Here is a 17,431-nt window from a genome sequence, read left to right on the forward strand (position 1 = left end):
AAGGGCAAATCCTCCTTTATAACTGTAATTTTTTGCAACAACCCAGTTCTAATAGATTTCGAGAAAAAAGTTGCTGAAAATGGGCCAAAACAGCATTTTCAGAAAATGTTCTTTTTGTTATCTTTTTTTAGAAATAACGTAACGCCTAAACGCGCGAACCGATTTTCATGAATGAGGTGTAATTCGATTCGGAATTTTATGTAGATGTGCCTTTTGGGGGTCTCGACGCTGTACATCGAATTGCAGAGGAGTTAGCCCCATTTATGTGAGGCCTTCTCCAAAATTGCAGTGTTCTAGTGATAATACTTAATGAGATATTGAAAGCTAAATTTTGGAGGTTTTCGAATTCGTCCAAACTTCATTCTCAAATTCCTTCAAAATTTAAACGTTTATATTACTTTTCGTATTATTCAGATTTCAATTAAATCTTTACCGGATTGTAGTCAAAAGTTTGCTCTGTAACTGGTATAAGCTGCAGTGTTTTTGTGATAACTTAACGTTTTAAACTGTAAGTATTTGTTAGAGAGTTTATAAAGTGACTTTCCTAGTAAAATGCTTTAAAATGAACATTCCACTTCGTCTCAAGGTGGACATTATTATTTGTAACAGGTGGAGAACAGCGGCAATTATTACTAATTAAATTTCAATACTTCCATTTATGTACAAATGAGTGTAACATTTACTTAGGGCAACATGAAAGACCTTTGAAAAAAATATCATTAAAAAAAAGTCACACGGTAGCGGAGCGGTTAGAGTTGCGGAATGAATAAAAAGTAGTCGTTGCTATAATTTAACTTTAAAATTTAAAAATCACAAAATTTACTCAGTAAAGTTTCCCTTAAAATTTGGAAATCTGCTTTAAAAAAAATCGTTGAAACTGCTTCCGAGAAAGGGGCCGGAAACATCTTTTCAAAATTGCAGCTCTTCCGGTATGATAATTGAAAAAAAAAATTTATTGTCTGATCTCATGATGGTATCGATACAAAATATAAAATTTGAAAACTTCAAGCGATTTTTTGGGGGTTTTGAGTTAGGTTGAGCCAAAACACAAAATTGGGGCCACTTTTGAGAATATTTATTCAACAATACTTCCATATGAGATTACTTTGATGGCTAAGTTAGTAGAATCAGGGACCAAAAACACTTTTAAACATTATTTCTTTCGGTAAGCAAAAATAAGAATGTGGAGGGAATTCCAAAAGGTGTGTTTCAAGTGAAACTTCAATTTTATAATCCGTACGATTGCAATACTTCCTTTTAAGAAGAAACAGAGTGAAAGGAGGAAAATACAGAACTATAAGGATATTCTATATTCTTCATGACGATAGTTGATTTAGACTAATTGGTTACACTATTGTAACCTTGTGAGACAGAAAATAATAAATCCAATAAACTCTCTAGTAGAATAACAAAGAAAGAAATAATAAATACATTTCTGCGGGGCGCAAGCCAATAATAAATTAACGTAACATGAAACTAAAATAAAACAAAATGTCCTTCATGGAATAACAAGAGTATAAATAGAAATAAAGAAATTACACAAAGAGCTCAGTAAAAATAACAATCTCGTCAGTTCTAATTAGAGATAGAGTGTCATTAGACGTGTAGAAGATTCGTTCCACAGCCATTGCTACAACTTCAACTACAGTCGGAACGTACTTGATTTTAAAGTGTTAGCAGATTTAGAAGTAATAACCTTGAGCAAGTTAATTGCAATAAAGAGAATGAAGTTAGCATTGTATTCCAAAATGGATTTATTAACCCCCACTCTGACAGGGAGCCCTAATTTAAAATTTTCAGAGAAAATAATGCAAAAGAAAAAAAATTGCAGCAGATCTACGCGTGTTCAACGTTTAATAAAGGAAATCGTTGGCTCAATTTTCGATAAAAATAAAATAAATCGATTAAGTTGTATTTTCTGTTGATAAAAGTCTCCTCAGCAATGAGGAGAGCCCAAACTAAAAAGAAGCGCCATTAACAATAGCTTATCATTTGATTGAATCTTCACAGACATAAACAAATTTGGCTAGTCATTTACCTTACTACTCGACCGGAAATTAATCTAAATGCAAAAGACCGTGACATTTAGATAGCTGTAATCTGTCGGTAAACATAATGCTATGGAACTTGGATTATTATCAAACAAAAAGTAATAATATGGATTAATTTCTGTTTCAGTTGAGAATTTTGGGAAAGTGTAACTACTTTTCACTTAGAAAACTGTTAATAAATGAAGAATAAGAAATATATTCACTTTTCAGCTGGTAACTAGTTCTCAGTAATAAAGCAAACTGGGTCGTGGTTGTAAACAAACTCTCTCGGGTGTTTTTGATTTAAAAAAAAACACAATAAACCAATGGAATCCCAAATTCAAATAGAAAGTTGAAAATAAAAGAACATATGGTGCCATTTTCTAGCTGCATAACTATATATTAGCTATTTGAAAGTGTATTACAACAGTTGGTTTAAATGTCACACAACAACAACATAGGGCGCTATAGGCGGACAAGTTTGGAAATTAAGTAAGAAAATTATTTTAATAAACTATAATCATAATAAAAATTAAGTTGAATGTTCCAACTAAATATGGCCGTAATGATGGTTTAAAAACAATCCCTAGCGTATAATAAGTGAACTAAACGTGATATCATCAACATTAACTGCCGTAATCAAATTTATTGCAATTCATTTCTTGCTGCATAATTCTTGATTTCGTTTAAAGCCATATTACAAAATTTTTGTACGAAATACTGCCGCCATAAGGATCTAGGATTTCAGGGAATCCTCAAGGTCACCTCCTTGGCAAATCAGTCGATCTTCTCCGTTACCTTCCACATCTTAATGCCACGTCAAAGAGCTTAACCTTACGCCCTGACAGTCAAAGAAGATAGCGATCGATCTCTCCCGTGTAGAGCTTTTACCACAACTTAAGATGGCAAATAAAAAAAAGCTGTCGGAACATATAGAGCACAGATTATACACGTAATAATCTGTTTTAACAAAGCTAGAGACAGAATTTCCATGTAAAATATAACAAGGAAAAAATTTAAACAAACCGAACTATAAATGGTGATTATAAGAAACAAATCTTGATAACGTTAAAAGTACTGAACACAATATACAATATTACAATTTACGTATATAAAATATGTTTACTACAAGGAAGTTAAATTACATAAATAATACATACATTTGACTAAAAAGGACAATAATATTTACAATACTTCATATTCTGTTAGAAGATATTCGAGTAAAACTCTAAATATGGCCCTCAGATGTTTAATAAACCCTAAACACTATTATACACCTACGTCACTTTACAAGATGACGGGCTTAACTCCGCCTACTTTTCAATATACATATATCTCCCTCACTACAGCTGATTCACAACACCTATTTTAAGGTTCTTAAACCTAACTTTACTTTAGAAATGGTATTTAGAAGGCATTAAAAACAAAATAAGTACTGTATTTACATTAAAACTATTGAACTTATTTAAACAATCGCAGGGATAAATTTACAACATTACCAAGCGATGGTTCAAGGCAGGGGAAGAAAGATGACGTCATTATACTGAGTATTTTAGTATTTTAAGTATTTAAGTATAAGTTAGCATACTGGGTAATTTTTCCTACCACAACTATACTACCTACTACAACTACTACTGCACACAACTATCGGAATTTCTATTTCTTCGCATAGGCGAAAGAAGAACCTACACAATAACAAACCGGATATAAACAAAACCTCCTCTACAAACACAAAGCCTTATATATAAAAAGAAACACACTTAATATTGTACAAACAAATACTAACAGCAGTTTGTATCTAATTTTTCTAAGTGAATTGATTAATTCCGATAAAAGAATCTAATCTGTTTATATCAGCGTTGAATTTCTCTGTATATTTTTTTTTTTTTTTTTAATTCTTTGGGCAAGAAAAGATATTGTTATCTCGAAGATTTTAGATTTTTACATTTTACGAAAAAGTCCACTTTTGACTACGACAGTGATTTTTATCGATTGGCTACTATCGTTTTTTATTAAGCAAAACTTAACATCGAAAAATCACCTTAAGTTGTAATTTGAAATATCGCTTAGTTACCATAATAAGGTTTTGGTCAATCGATTAACCCGATTGTTCCAATTTATTCTTTTCCAAATAAAATTGAAATAATTCTACATTATTTTACCACGCAGAAATCTTAGCAATGCCTACTCGCATTGACTTTATCTTGCGGCATTCATTACAATTAGGGGAGATTCTGGTTGGGCAAGAGTTTAACCCTAAAACTGAAACTGATTTGAGTTAAAGGAGGAGCGGTCATTGGCCAACGTTATAAGTAAACATTTATAAGCAGTTATTTTCTATCTGGAAGAGTGATTTAGGGCAGACATCTCGATCATTAGTAGTTTAGCGATACGAGGTGTGGCTATTAAATAACGAGACTGATGCTGCTATAGAAGAACTATGCATGTGCCAAATCCTAACGACCGACAGCTGTGCAGCGTAAAGGCTTCTCTTTCGATTGCAGTGTCTCACGTGTTTGTAGTTAGAGAAATCAGTCTGACCGGAACCGTCGTTTGTGTAAGAGGTGTTAGTTTCGTTTTGCCGAAAACAAGATACAACACATGTAGTAGAGCAACGAATTGTCGTGAAATTTCACATGAAACTGGGTAAAACCGCTACTGAAACTTATCTTTTATTAAAAGAAGTTTATGGCGATGAATGTTAATCACGTCGGCAAGTTTTTGAGTGGTTCAAGCGTTTCCAAGATGGGTCGAGATGTCGGAGATGATGACCGCCCGTGCTCGCCCTTCCACGTCCAAAACGGATGAAAATATCGATTATAATTAATCAACATTACTACCGTAAGGTGCTTGCTCAACTCCGTGAAAGAGTAAGGAAAAAACGACCCAATTTGTGGAAGAACCAGTCACGGGGTTCTCCATCAAGACAACGCGCCGGCTCACACTGCATTGTCTGTCAAGACGTTTCTAGCCAAGTACAACATACCAGTATTAGGCCTGACCTGGCCCCATATGACTTTTATCTGTTCCCCAAAGTCAAATCTGCATTAAAAGGAACACGATTTCAGTCCGTTGAAGCTGTGAAAGAAAAAGCGGCACACAGCATGCAGGAGCTCACAGAAAAAGACTTCCAGCACTGTTTCGAACAATGGTAACTTCGCAAGGAGCGTTGTAGTGATATGGGAGGGGTGTATATTGAAGGTGATAATAACTAAATACGATTTTAAATTACGATGCACTAAGGAGCATCATGTAAACGCCCAGAATGACATTTTCCGAGAGTTAGGAAGGAGAATTGCTGCAGCCAATAGATGCTATTTTGGGCTTAGCAAACATCTCCGGTCTAACCTGATCTCAAGAAAGACGAAGGTGGGACTTTATAAAACACTGATACGGCCAGTTCTCACCTACGGCTCAGAAACCTGGACCACTAGAAAGGCAGATGAAAAGAAGCTCCTCGTATGTATAAATTTTAAAATAAAATGTTTCACAGCATCAGTCTCGTTATTTAATAGCCACACCTCGTTTTCAATGTTAAAAGAATCGATATCAATTCAATTGCAATTATTAAAGACAAAATAGTTCTAAGTATTGACCCCCCCATATTTTGGCTCCTAAATTTGATTGAATCAATAACCATCACTCATAGACCAGTCAATACACGAAATAATTATAACTAGGGAACGGATTCGTATGTATTTACATATTTTTTTCTAGGCAATTTACAGACGTTTTTCAACTAGAAGAATTCATAATGACACTTTTTAAGCCGTTTGAGTCTACTTTTATTTCACATATTTCCACATATTTGGATGTTATCGCATATTTATACATATTTGATTAAAATAAATAAATATTTCTACATATTTAATCAAAATATGTACATATTTTTTCATATTTTTCATTTTGGGCATATTTTCATAATTGGGAGGTGGTTGACAGAAACTGTGAACCACAGACTGTAGGGCTGTGAATCACAGAGGGTACAATGGTTATTGTAATTTACACAGAATGCTGCTAAACAGTGACGGGCACTTGTTAGTTCTTTGAAGTTGTCTGACGTTGTCTGTTCTTTCAGCTCGTTCGTTGAAGTGTCCAATTCATTTCGTTCGGTCACTTAGTGTATTCTTTTTTGGGTGAAATGCCACGAACATCGGCCTCAAACAAACAACTGGTTGCTAAATATCTTCGCGAGTTTCCAGCAGAACTTTTTCGAAGTGATGGAGACATTTTGTACTGCACAGCTTGTGACAAGCGCGTTTCTTGCTCTCAACGTTCCCAAGTCACCCAACATATTGCCACCGGATCGCACATAGAGAATAAAAACAGAAAGAAAGAGAGGACGTCCTATCAAGCCTTCCTTACATCTCCATCATCAAGTACGTCTACACTGAGTACAGATCTGTGTCGGGCTTTGGTTAGAGCAGATATCCCTTTCCACAAACTTAAAAATCCTCATTTCAAAGGATTTTAGTTGTTACAAATCCATCTTACGCCCAGATCGTCGTCACTTTACGTTCCAACATTTGAAATTTCATGTGGTTGCAAACAATTTCGAAGAGAGAAGTTTTCAAAATTGAAAATTTAACACATCTTTTTATAAATAGTAAAAATGTTCTTTTCTTGTATAAATAATTATAACTTGCCCCCCCCCCAAAAAATTCCATTTTCATAAAAAAAAATGTCCATTTTACTTAAATATTCCAGAAAATATTTTAAGAAAATCACATATTTTCCACATAATTGACGAAATTAAATGCATATTTTAATTAAATATTTGGCATTTTTAAATACATAAAAATCCGTTTTTTAATTATAACACATGAGTCACAAACCAATGATCTAAGTCACAATATAATTGAACAATGTCTGAAGGGGTAGGTGACAATCCACTATTCAGACATGTTCATACATGTTGACGCAAATACTGATGATGATGATGACATTCTTCCCTTTTGTTCAAACTCATCAATGATCATCGTTCTCAATTCTTCTTTGTGACGTACACTGTTTGCATTCAGGATGCATGAATAGATATAAATTTAGTTTCACTAGCTGTTTAACAATTTCACGTACTAAATTAATTATTGTTATCATAATAGATACGTCACAGTGATGTAAATCACTTCATCAATGGGGAATCTGATGTCCATGGGACAGTCGATGATCCTAAAGTTCTTTTCTTATAGCACTGGCGTTCTCAACCTCATTGTCATCAAATAATGAAACTTTTACTAATTGAACAAATTTAAAGTGAACTTTCAAAAAGATCTACTCCTTTTAATTAGGAAAGAAATGTACTACGATCAAGCCAAATTTTCGAAAATGTTTTTTTTTCCTGGAAATGACCGTTTTGAGTTCAACGAATTTAAAAAATAAAAAATGATTGAAAAAACAGTCGATTTAAACAGTGAATGTTTACAAAACATCTAAACTGAAATGGAGCTGTACGAAGCTAGAAAGAGAAAATCTAAGAGCTAAACAGGTGGATTCGAACTCAGAGACCTCTGAGTAGGTAGCCAGTACTGAGTAGTCTAATCACCTAGTAAGACCCAATAAGTACTCCTTTCACTGGTCTGGAACCAGTCCTGGGGATCACTGGGGGTGCAGTTCGTGAGGCTCTCAGACATTGGATTTGGAGAGAACGTGAAAAATACTGGGTGATGCTTCCTAGGGTCAAACACAGCAAGAGTGTCATGCCCTTGTTGTGCAAACAAAGAACCAAAGTGACTCTAGGTTTGGGCAGGAATCAGATTACTCTGATTACAGGCCTACTCACAGGGCACGGAAGGTTCAGGAAGCATCTGTACAAGATAGGGCTTATTAGCTCGAAACCGTTGTGAAGATTGTGGCCAGGAAGAGGAAGAAACGGCCTCTCACCTGTTGTTCGATTGCGTTGCAATTGAGAGACTGCGCTACGAGATCTTTGGAACATTGAGGCCAAAGGAGATAGTAGCGCAGAAGGAACTAGTAGGGAAAGCTCTCGACCTTTTTAGAAGGGGAGGTTTCACTTATTAGACTCAAGGGAAAGGCACAATAAGCCTCTTGTGGCTGCGGTGCCGTGGGGATAGGGTCCCGCCCCGGCTTTTCTAATCTAAAAAAAATCTAAACCCAATAAACAAAAACCAAAAATTCTACGAATTAAGGTGCAGCTTAAGCTTACAATTGCCAGTTTTTTCTAAAACTTTTGTCAGCTTAATCTGCCCAATCTGTTCTGGATATTAAACCTAGCTTAAACTGTTTATCAATTCACCAAAAAAGAAGTTAAGCTTCACTACTAAGAGAAAACGCAATGTTAAATTACACTATCACTCATAATGGTTTACGATGTAGTCTTTGGTACGAGAGTTAGTCATTTTTGTACGGCAACAAATGAAGCAGCGAAACTAGATGTCCCAAGTCTACAACTTGGGACTTCCCCTCTGTAGTAGACTTACATATACGGCCATCTTTTATACCACTACATATATACTATCTTATACACAACATTAAATTCTAATGCACATAAAATGCAGTAATTCTGGTCAATAAATAACGCGCGGTTGTAAAACTAGAAGGTAGAAAGTTCGGTTACGTGTAGTTGTGGGACGACTGAACGGTGGCCATCTAAAAAGAAGAATACTTAAAATGAGTAGATACTTAATCACCCAGAAGCAGCGCCGTGCCGGCAGCGCTCTTGGTACCCTTCGCACAAACGACTCTTTAATCAACTAACCAGAGAACTAACTGACCTTTACCCTCAATCACAAGGTACTTCAGATTAACCAGATTCCTATTCCACCGGCAGATAAGGTGCTTACTTAAGATGTTACCGATTGACCAAAAGACTCCTCGACAAACGCTCCAAATTGTCTCTTACGAACAAAAAGAAACTCTACACAGCCCCTATTAGCCTCAATCTGGACATAGGGACTTGGAACTGTACGGTACTGCAAAGCGTTCCCAATCCCTACAATCGAAAATCCTCCGCAACATCATTAACACACCTTTCTACGTAAGCAATCACACTATTCACCTAAAAATCCCTTGACCTAGCCAAAGCCCCCGTTACAACCAAATTTCATTCCCAAACTTTTCCAACACTTCAATCCGTTCATACCACAACCTGTATCAGACTACTCTCATCTCGAATCCTCGCCGAAGACTGAAGCGTAGCGATTACCTGATCGCATGATAAAAAAAAAGGGCATCCTTCGAATTCACTTCAACCGGCATCCTGTGTTACCTCATGATGGTTATCGTTGGATGGCCCTCATTCATATCTTTCCAGCCATTTTTATTTATGTATTGTAATACGATTTACTTGTTGCCAATAGGCAGTTGTAAATTAAATAAATAAAGTTAAAAAAATAAACAAATGAAAATAAAAATGAGTTGAGAGAGAGCAAAATCAATTTTTTAAAAATGCCTTTTAATAAAATACTTGGAAAGACAAAAGTTTGGGCGAAATTCTTGTTATCCAGACGTTGAAGCCAGTAGAGGTGATAAAGGGTGCCTGATCCCTTGAACTTAATCCAGGATGCTAAAAGTATGAGAAATTCTCTACAACAACAAGGAAGTTCCTGCGAATCGATAATATACAGGGTGTCCCAAGCTATATGGATAACGACTTTTTCTCGGAAACTAAGATAGCTAGAAAAAAACTAAAAAATACGTGTTCCCTTAGTTTTTTGTTAGACATCCAAATTTAATTTGTAGATTTTTTTCGGTGCTTCCAGAAGCGAGATACAGGCACCAACTTCATTTTTTCAAATGGGGAGGTGGGGTTTTTATTTAAGAAATAGATTCCTTGATTTTTTTAAAGAAAAATTTACTTGAACGGTTTTTTTCTGTGAGCGATATTTTAGAAGTTATGAAAGAAAACATGATTCTTATAAGAAATGTCAAAATGATAATATTATAACGGTTTTTTGATTGAATAAGAAGAAAAGTACTATTTTATTATAAATTTTACTCCTCACTAATATTACAGATCATGCTCGTAATGGCCTCCACCATTAGAGATGCATAGACATGCACTTTCCTGCCTATTGCCCCTTACTGCCAAAGAAATAGATTTGGCTTTAACCGAGTTACAGGCATCTTTTATTCTCTGCTTTAGTTCATCTACAGATGCAATTCCGGCTTGATTCTGATACACCTAGATCTAGAAATGCTTTTAGGTAAGCAGAAATAAGGAAAGAAAGAAAAAAGTTATAAATAATCGCCTTGTTTTTCAGGTATCCCCAGAGGAAATAGTCCATAGGTGTCACAAATCCGGTGAACGAGGTGGTCACTGAATTCCCCCCGTGTCGATATAACACCATCCGGCATGTAAAGAGATGTCTCGATAGGTAATTTGATGGGCATGTTATATCGACACAGGGGGCGATTCAGTGGCCACCTCTCTCACCGGATTTGTAACACCTATGGACTATTTCCTTTGGGGATACCTGAAAAACAAGGTGATTATTCATAACTTTTTTCTTTCTTTCCTTATTTCTGCTAACCTAAAAGCATTTCTAAATCTAGGTGCATCAGAATCAAGCCGGAATTCCATCTGTAGATGAACTAAAGCAGAGAATAATAGATGCCTGTAACTCGATTAAAGCCGAATCTATTTCTTTGGCAGTAAGGGACGATTGGCAAGAAAGAGCATGTCTATGCATCTCTAATGGTGGAGGCCAGTTCGAGCATGATCTGTAATATTAATGAGGAGTAAAATTTATAATAAAATAGTACTTTTATTCTTATTCAATCAAAAAACCGTTATAATATTATCATTTTGACATTTCTTATAAGAATCATGTTTTCATTCATAACTTCTAAAATATCGCTCACAGAAAAAAACCGTTCAAGTAAATTTTTCTTTAAAAAAATAGAGCAATCTATTTCTGAAATAAAAACCGCACCTTCCCTTTTGAAAAAATAAAAATGGTGCCTGTATCTCGCTTCTGGAAGCACCGAAAAAAACTTACAAATTAAATTTGGATTTCTATCAAAAAACTAAGGGAACACGTATTTTTTAGTTTTTTTCTAGCTATCTTAGTTTCCGAGAAAAAGTCGTTATCCATATAGCTTGGGACACCCTGTATAGTCTACCTAAGAAGAAGGTTTAAGGTTTAAGGGAACTGTCACTAATAAATGGGTTGTTACGACAATAAGCAGGCTGAGAGTGAACCAAGCGGTGTGCGGATCGTATCTTCACAGGATCAAGAAAAGGTCCTCTCCTCTTTGCGTAGATTGCAATGACGAGGAGGATTTCAAACATATAACAATAATATGTCCACGTTATGTGGTAGAAAGGAAACGAATGTTTGACGACTTATACAGGTATTTAGATGCACCATTTCGCTACGAAGACATAATATTCTCCACCAACAACTATGTGCTTAAATCTGTAGCAGAGCTAGCAATGAAATATGAATGTATTTAAAAGTTATAGCCGATTAGAATGAAGGGAAGAAAATGATAAGAGAAGGATTACGGTGATTTTAATTTCGGTTAAGCTATAAGGATGGCAGAAGCACAGAGTACTGATCCATCCATTAGCTGTAGTTTATGTAAATTGTTGTATATAGTAGAGGGATGAATGTGTGAAGCGAATGTATTTGTAGGTAAGAATGGAGAGTGAGTGATATTCTAGTGATAAGCACCCAGACGATGCTGGCTGTATGGCGAAAGACAATGCCAAAAAAACTTAAGAGACAATGTTAGCTGAACTTAAAAGAAATAAGAATTATCCACATTTATTAAATAGAGATATCCCGGAATGCAGCAGATCTGGTATCTTACAGAAGATATATGTCATAAATATGATATAAAATTCTAAATTCTACTAAAATTATAGAGTTCCTTTTTGGAATGAGTAACGGAAGATACATAAAAGCTGACGTCACTAAACTATCCAGAGATAAATCGCCTTAAAGCGGATAGAATATAAAAGTAGCTGTTACATGGGAGGTAGTTGTATGCAAATATGGTTTCTCTACTCTGCTTAAAGCTTAGGGGAATATATTACCTGATCTCTTTCTTAAAACTTATTTAAATCCTTAATTCGTAATTAATAATAAAATCTAAATTTATCCATTCTTCTTCTAAATTATTTAACACAGTTGCATTAAATTTGTTTTTTAAGATTTATCCAATTTTCTTTAAATTTGGAGTGTTGACCAGAAATCTAATTCTTATTGGCATACTTTTGTGAAGGAGCGTGTTTTCCTCATCCCTTGAAGAATCCAGGGAGAAGAAAATCATGATCAAAAGGGCACAGGTAAAAAATTACACGTGAAAAAGTTATGGGTAAAAAACGGTGAAAAGTTCAAAAAATCTGAACACACAGACTTCCTCAAAACAGAAAATCTTCACGATTACTTCTCTTAGGAGAGAGTATATATAAAAAGTTTTTGAAAAGTGTGGGCTTTTTCATTCAAGATTTTTAAAAGAGTGTAGAGTGGGAGACTCCCACAGCCTCTATGAGTGCGTGGTGATTTTAGCCACAGCCAACAGTTACGTCACCAATTACTGTGAGCCACAAAGAATGGAGGAGGCGTCGAACTCACCTTGTTAGCTGGTGAGGCCACATTCTAACACACTTGTTGCAAATGCTACAATATTATTGTTTAACTCTAACGGTTATTATTCGTACTAAACTCAAACTAAAACGACATTTAATCAATTGTACAGGATGAGATAAGTTGTTGGGGGGGTAACAATTCTCCATTAGGATGATAAGTACACCCTTACCTCGAATTTCGAAGTGGCAAATAAAGGTGTAACTACTGCGAACGAAAAAGTGGTAAATTTTTGGCATCGGCATCAACTAGCCACAATTTATGTGCTGGCCTTGTACTCCAAGATCCAAACTGAAATATCATAAAAGAGTACTGAGAATTTATATTTCAAAACCCCCTGGGATAATGGATCTTACAACACTGTACTCTCCTCTTTACATAGATAGATAAAAAATTTATTTAATAAGTGAAAATATATACATATACCCATTGCAGTGCCAGTAAGGAGTACTACAACCTCCGGCAGACATAAGTTACAGAAATTGTACAAACAAATGAAAGTATATAATAAGGGAAAAGCAAATGAAAAACCCTCAGCTAATAAGAAAGATTTCAATTCAGGGAGTCCCTAACTCTCCTGTGCCTGTGCACCGGGTCCACATTATAGTCACCTATTCGTCTGCAGAGGTGGTTGTGACTTAATTCACACTTACTGAAGAAACCAGTAGCGAGGTACTTGATGCAGTGTTCTACATAGTCCATGTTGATGTTAGAGTGTAAGTCTATAATACGGGTGTAGCGAGGGGAAGGAAGTTGTGACAAGCCTGAGGAATTTATTTTGGATGATCTACAGCGAGGCCGATATTGAATCCTCTTTACAACTTTGTCATAGGTTCTGCGGAGATTGTTAGGAGTTGTGAAACATTTCTGTGCTAGGTAAGCCTTTATCTTTCAATACTCTTTTTAACAACCAAACACACCCCTCTGTGGACAACTTAAGACTCTTTTGAGCTGTGGAAAAACTCCAATGGCTACCTTCCTACTTTAGGATCTACGAAAATCGTGACAAAAGTTTTTGGGTACAACGAGAGGGGATATAAATTTATATTTTCTGCAACCAGCGGGGCTCCTGTCCACTTGTACTCTTCAACAGCAATCCTCTTCCATGTACACAGATCTGGGTGCGCTACCTTGGGCTCTACATAGACAAACGACTCACGTGGAACCCACATACTAGACTTAAAAGATAAGCAATGACAAAACGTGCGAAACTGCTTTACAGACTTCTAGGACGACGCTCGAAATTAAGTATTGAACTCAAACACTTAATACACAGTACTATCTTCAAACCTATGTGGACTTAAGGACTAGAGCTGTGGGGTTCAGCCAAACCTACAAAACATACGGACTGTACCAACATTTCAGTCAAAACTACTGCCGACAGATAGTTGACGCTCCTTTCTACGGTGACTTATCTCACTCTTAACAACGACATCAACATTCCCTTTATAGACCAACTCGCTAAGACTAAATACCAAAAATTCCACACTACTCTCTCGACTAGCTCCAATCATCTTGAACAGTCTCTGGCCTCCTCTGACTAATCCCTAATACTCCTCGCCGACTGAACCGCCAGTGGCCCCGCGACTTCCTTACAGTCTGAAGAACTAAACGCCATTACTCTCCTCCTCACATTCTCCTCTCTCTTACCGAGAGTGCTACCGCTGGGTAGTTTCTCTCCTCCTGCTCTCCTCCCGCACCAGTTCATCACTCTCTCTATATTTACTGATTCTATACAGTGTACAGATTGTAAATTACAAAATAAATTGAAAAAAAAAAAAAATTCTGCAAGGTGAATTCATAAATTTTGAGATTATTTTTTTTATTAAAAAATAAATAATCAAATAAACCAATAAAACCATAAAAATAACCCTTTTTCACAAAAACACATGATTGAAATATTATTTCCACTAAAAAGAAATTATTAAACAAGGGGAAGTTAGCAACTTATTACAACTGAATAAGATAATAAAAGTTTCTGTAGAAAACAAAATGAATATTCTCAGAAGCACCTGGAAACTATCAAACCGCAGTGCAGGTCTGTTTGTCTACAGACAGAGTAAACAAACCATTCCGCCATGATAAGACTGTCTCGTAGTGTTCAAGTTGTACACGCCTCTCTAATATTATTATATAAATATGGAAGTGTGTTTAATTATGTTTCACAATAATTCTTTTATTAGATTATCAAACTGAAATAATGAGAATAAATCTAACATCAAACAATGCTTTTGTTTTAAAACATAAATGTTTTTGATAAATGTTTAGTTATCTTCAATTTAATACACCTAATATCTTAATAATAATAATAATAAAACTTTATTAAGGGCTTCTCCTTGATCAGTCTAAACTCTCTCACTTTCTAGAAAGGAAGTTATAAGCTAAAGAATGTCTAATATACCCATCAAAGGTATAAATAAAACGAAACTGATAGGTGTTTTCATCCCTCCAAAAAATATAGCAAAAAGTAGGGGAAAAAACCTTCAATAGATAAAAGATAATTTGCAAACTTGGTAATTTAGCATTTTTTGTTATGAATTTCAAACATTTGAAGTTATTAGCGCTTCCCTACTCCAATGGTAACCTCCTGATAGCAAACTGTAAAGGTTCTTTTTTATGAACGGTAACCAAGCTAAGATCTATAACCTTGGGACTTCCGTCTCAGTTTCTCTTTTTGATCCATACTAATAGCTCTTAAATCCTTTATTTTGCTTCTTATTAACATTGTGGAGTTGTCAGAACCAAACAACATTCCTGAAAGTGCGCTTAAGAGAAGAGACCAGAAAATGAGTAACCACCAAAAGTATGGTTTTCTAAGAGAAATGTTACAAATAATAGTTATAGATCTGAGGATGGATATATATATATATATATATGTCTTTTATTTATATTTATTTCCAAAATTAAAAATAAATTAAGCGCTAAATTATTAAATATCGGCTCTAAAGACCAATCGCACAGCCATCTAGAGAGAGAGCTGAGAAATAAGGCACAATAATTGATTTCCTAAAGCAACTTGATCTCGCTTAAAAATTTAAAAAATTCCCGCCCTTCCGCTGAAACCTCAATCTCAAGCAACATGAAGAAATAAAAATTATTTGTACCACAAGTGATTTTAATTAAAATGAATTTAGTAAGATAATTAATTACTTTTGCAAACTTAACATGAGATTAGATTATAGAAAGGTGATAAAGTCTCTACTATTCCATTGAAACTTAATGAACACAATACGTAGAAAAACTTGCGTCATTGTGTTTTGTACCAACGATAGATAACAAGTAAGTTTAGATAATAGGGTCATACATACCGTTCATGTTGGTCTACACAGCACCAAGTCTGAAAATGCACTGAAAGTACTTGAAGCTGGAGTCTATCACACACACACACATACACAAGAGAGAGGGAACTTACTGAGAGAAAGAGAGCAAGAGAAACACATACAAACGCACGACACCGCGCACATACATACAAACTAGAAAAAAAAAAAGTGGGAGATAGCAAGATGCAGTATAACCAGAGAGGACTTCTGTGTGCCCAGTATGTGTGTTAGTCTGTCAATGTGTGCGTGAGTGTGTGAATGTATACAATATTCACACTGCTGACTGTATCAAGCCGCCCTATATGGCCAAGGACGGACGGAGGTGGACTACTTATGTATATATATGTATGGAGGAAGGTTAAGACTTGTTTATAAAAACTACTTTAAAGATGGACCTATAATCAATCAATGGCACAAGATCATTTTATTTTGATTCATCCATTTGTAAAAGATTATTTTTATATTTTGTAGTTTCTCTTACTTTCATAAGATGAAGGGTTTTCTATTCGTGTAGATCTAACTTCCGAGAAAATTTTATCGAGTGCATTGAACGGAGGGTAAGAGTGCACCAGATTTTTCTGTTTGTTCGAGGATGAGAATCAAGGTTTAGGACTACGGGAAACGGATAGTAGATAGCTCTTAAGCTGGGGTGTTTGAGCTCAGAATCAGGGCTTTCCAGCATCTTCCAGGCGGAAATCTATACAATAGAAAGATGCGTTTGATTGGACGTTGACAGGGTACTATCGGTTCCAGGAAATTCTTCTAGGCTGCCATCAAAAGGCTTAATTCCAGGGTTATCAGCTTAAAGATAGTTCGGATATACCAGAATACTCAAGGACACCAGTTTTCCAAATTTGGGTGCAAGGGCTTGTTGGCTTGGTAAGGGCGAGGAGGACCGATACTCCGGCGAGACAAGGCACCCCTTTCATGGAGGCCAGTATCCGGAAGAAGAAGATCTGTCAAGCTAAGCAGCGTAATTCAAAGCACGACTTTGGCCGAGTAAAGATAAATCCTACAATCTAACTTGATTTCACATCAAGAGGCATTGACGTTTCCAGAAGATGCCAGAAAAAGCTCGAGTCTGGCATCCGATAACACCGGTGGATTCTGCGGGAAGATACGAGGAAATTGCAATAAATCTTCTAACTGACTACGTTGTAGTTACCCAATGCACTTTCAGACTCTAGGTAATTCATGAAACACCACTGGCACTTACGGAAACCACAGTAGAGCTTTTAGGTCGCAGTTAATTTGGTTATTATAATAACCCAATTCCTATCAAATTTATAAATATTAAAAAAAATTAAGAAACATTTCGAGTATGAAAAAAATTTATGAACTGATACAGTAAAATAGTCGTAAAATCAATACACAATCCTTGTAAGATAATAAAATGCAAGCTATAATTTTAAACCTGCTCACAGGGCACCTTTATAGATGACTAAAAACTTCCCATATAAATTCACGTAAATAAAAATAATATTTATGAGTCAAAATTGGGACAAATAAATTTGGATTAAAAACCTGG

The 17,431-nt window shown here is 35.5% G+C and overlaps 1 protein-coding gene across 5 annotated transcripts in view; it reads right to left on the bottom strand.

The window, feature by feature from the left end:
- The window catches only part of LOC141447874 (paxillin-like), a 144,925-nt gene that overhangs the window by 67,284 nt on the left and 60,210 nt on the right, over positions 1-17,431 (bottom strand). The window contains exon 1 of one of the 5 annotated variants that reach the window (XM_074115780.1): positions 15,892-17,182. The exons of the other annotated variants lie outside the window; for them this stretch is intronic. Coding sequence (XP_073971881.1) covers positions 15,892-15,898 — 7 coding nt within the window. The 5' untranslated portion in view covers positions 15,899-17,182. Of the gene's footprint in view, positions 1-15,891; positions 17,183-17,431 lie in introns of those variants that run through there. 5 annotated transcript variants of the gene reach the window in all.

This window comes from Rhodnius prolixus, unplaced genomic scaffold (genome assembly GCF_049639745.1).
Source record: "Rhodnius prolixus isolate KJV_2025 unplaced genomic scaffold, Rpr scaffold_13, whole genome shotgun sequence".
In the NCBI taxonomy this organism is placed as follows: Eukaryota; Metazoa; Arthropoda; class Insecta; order Hemiptera; family Reduviidae; genus Rhodnius; species Rhodnius prolixus.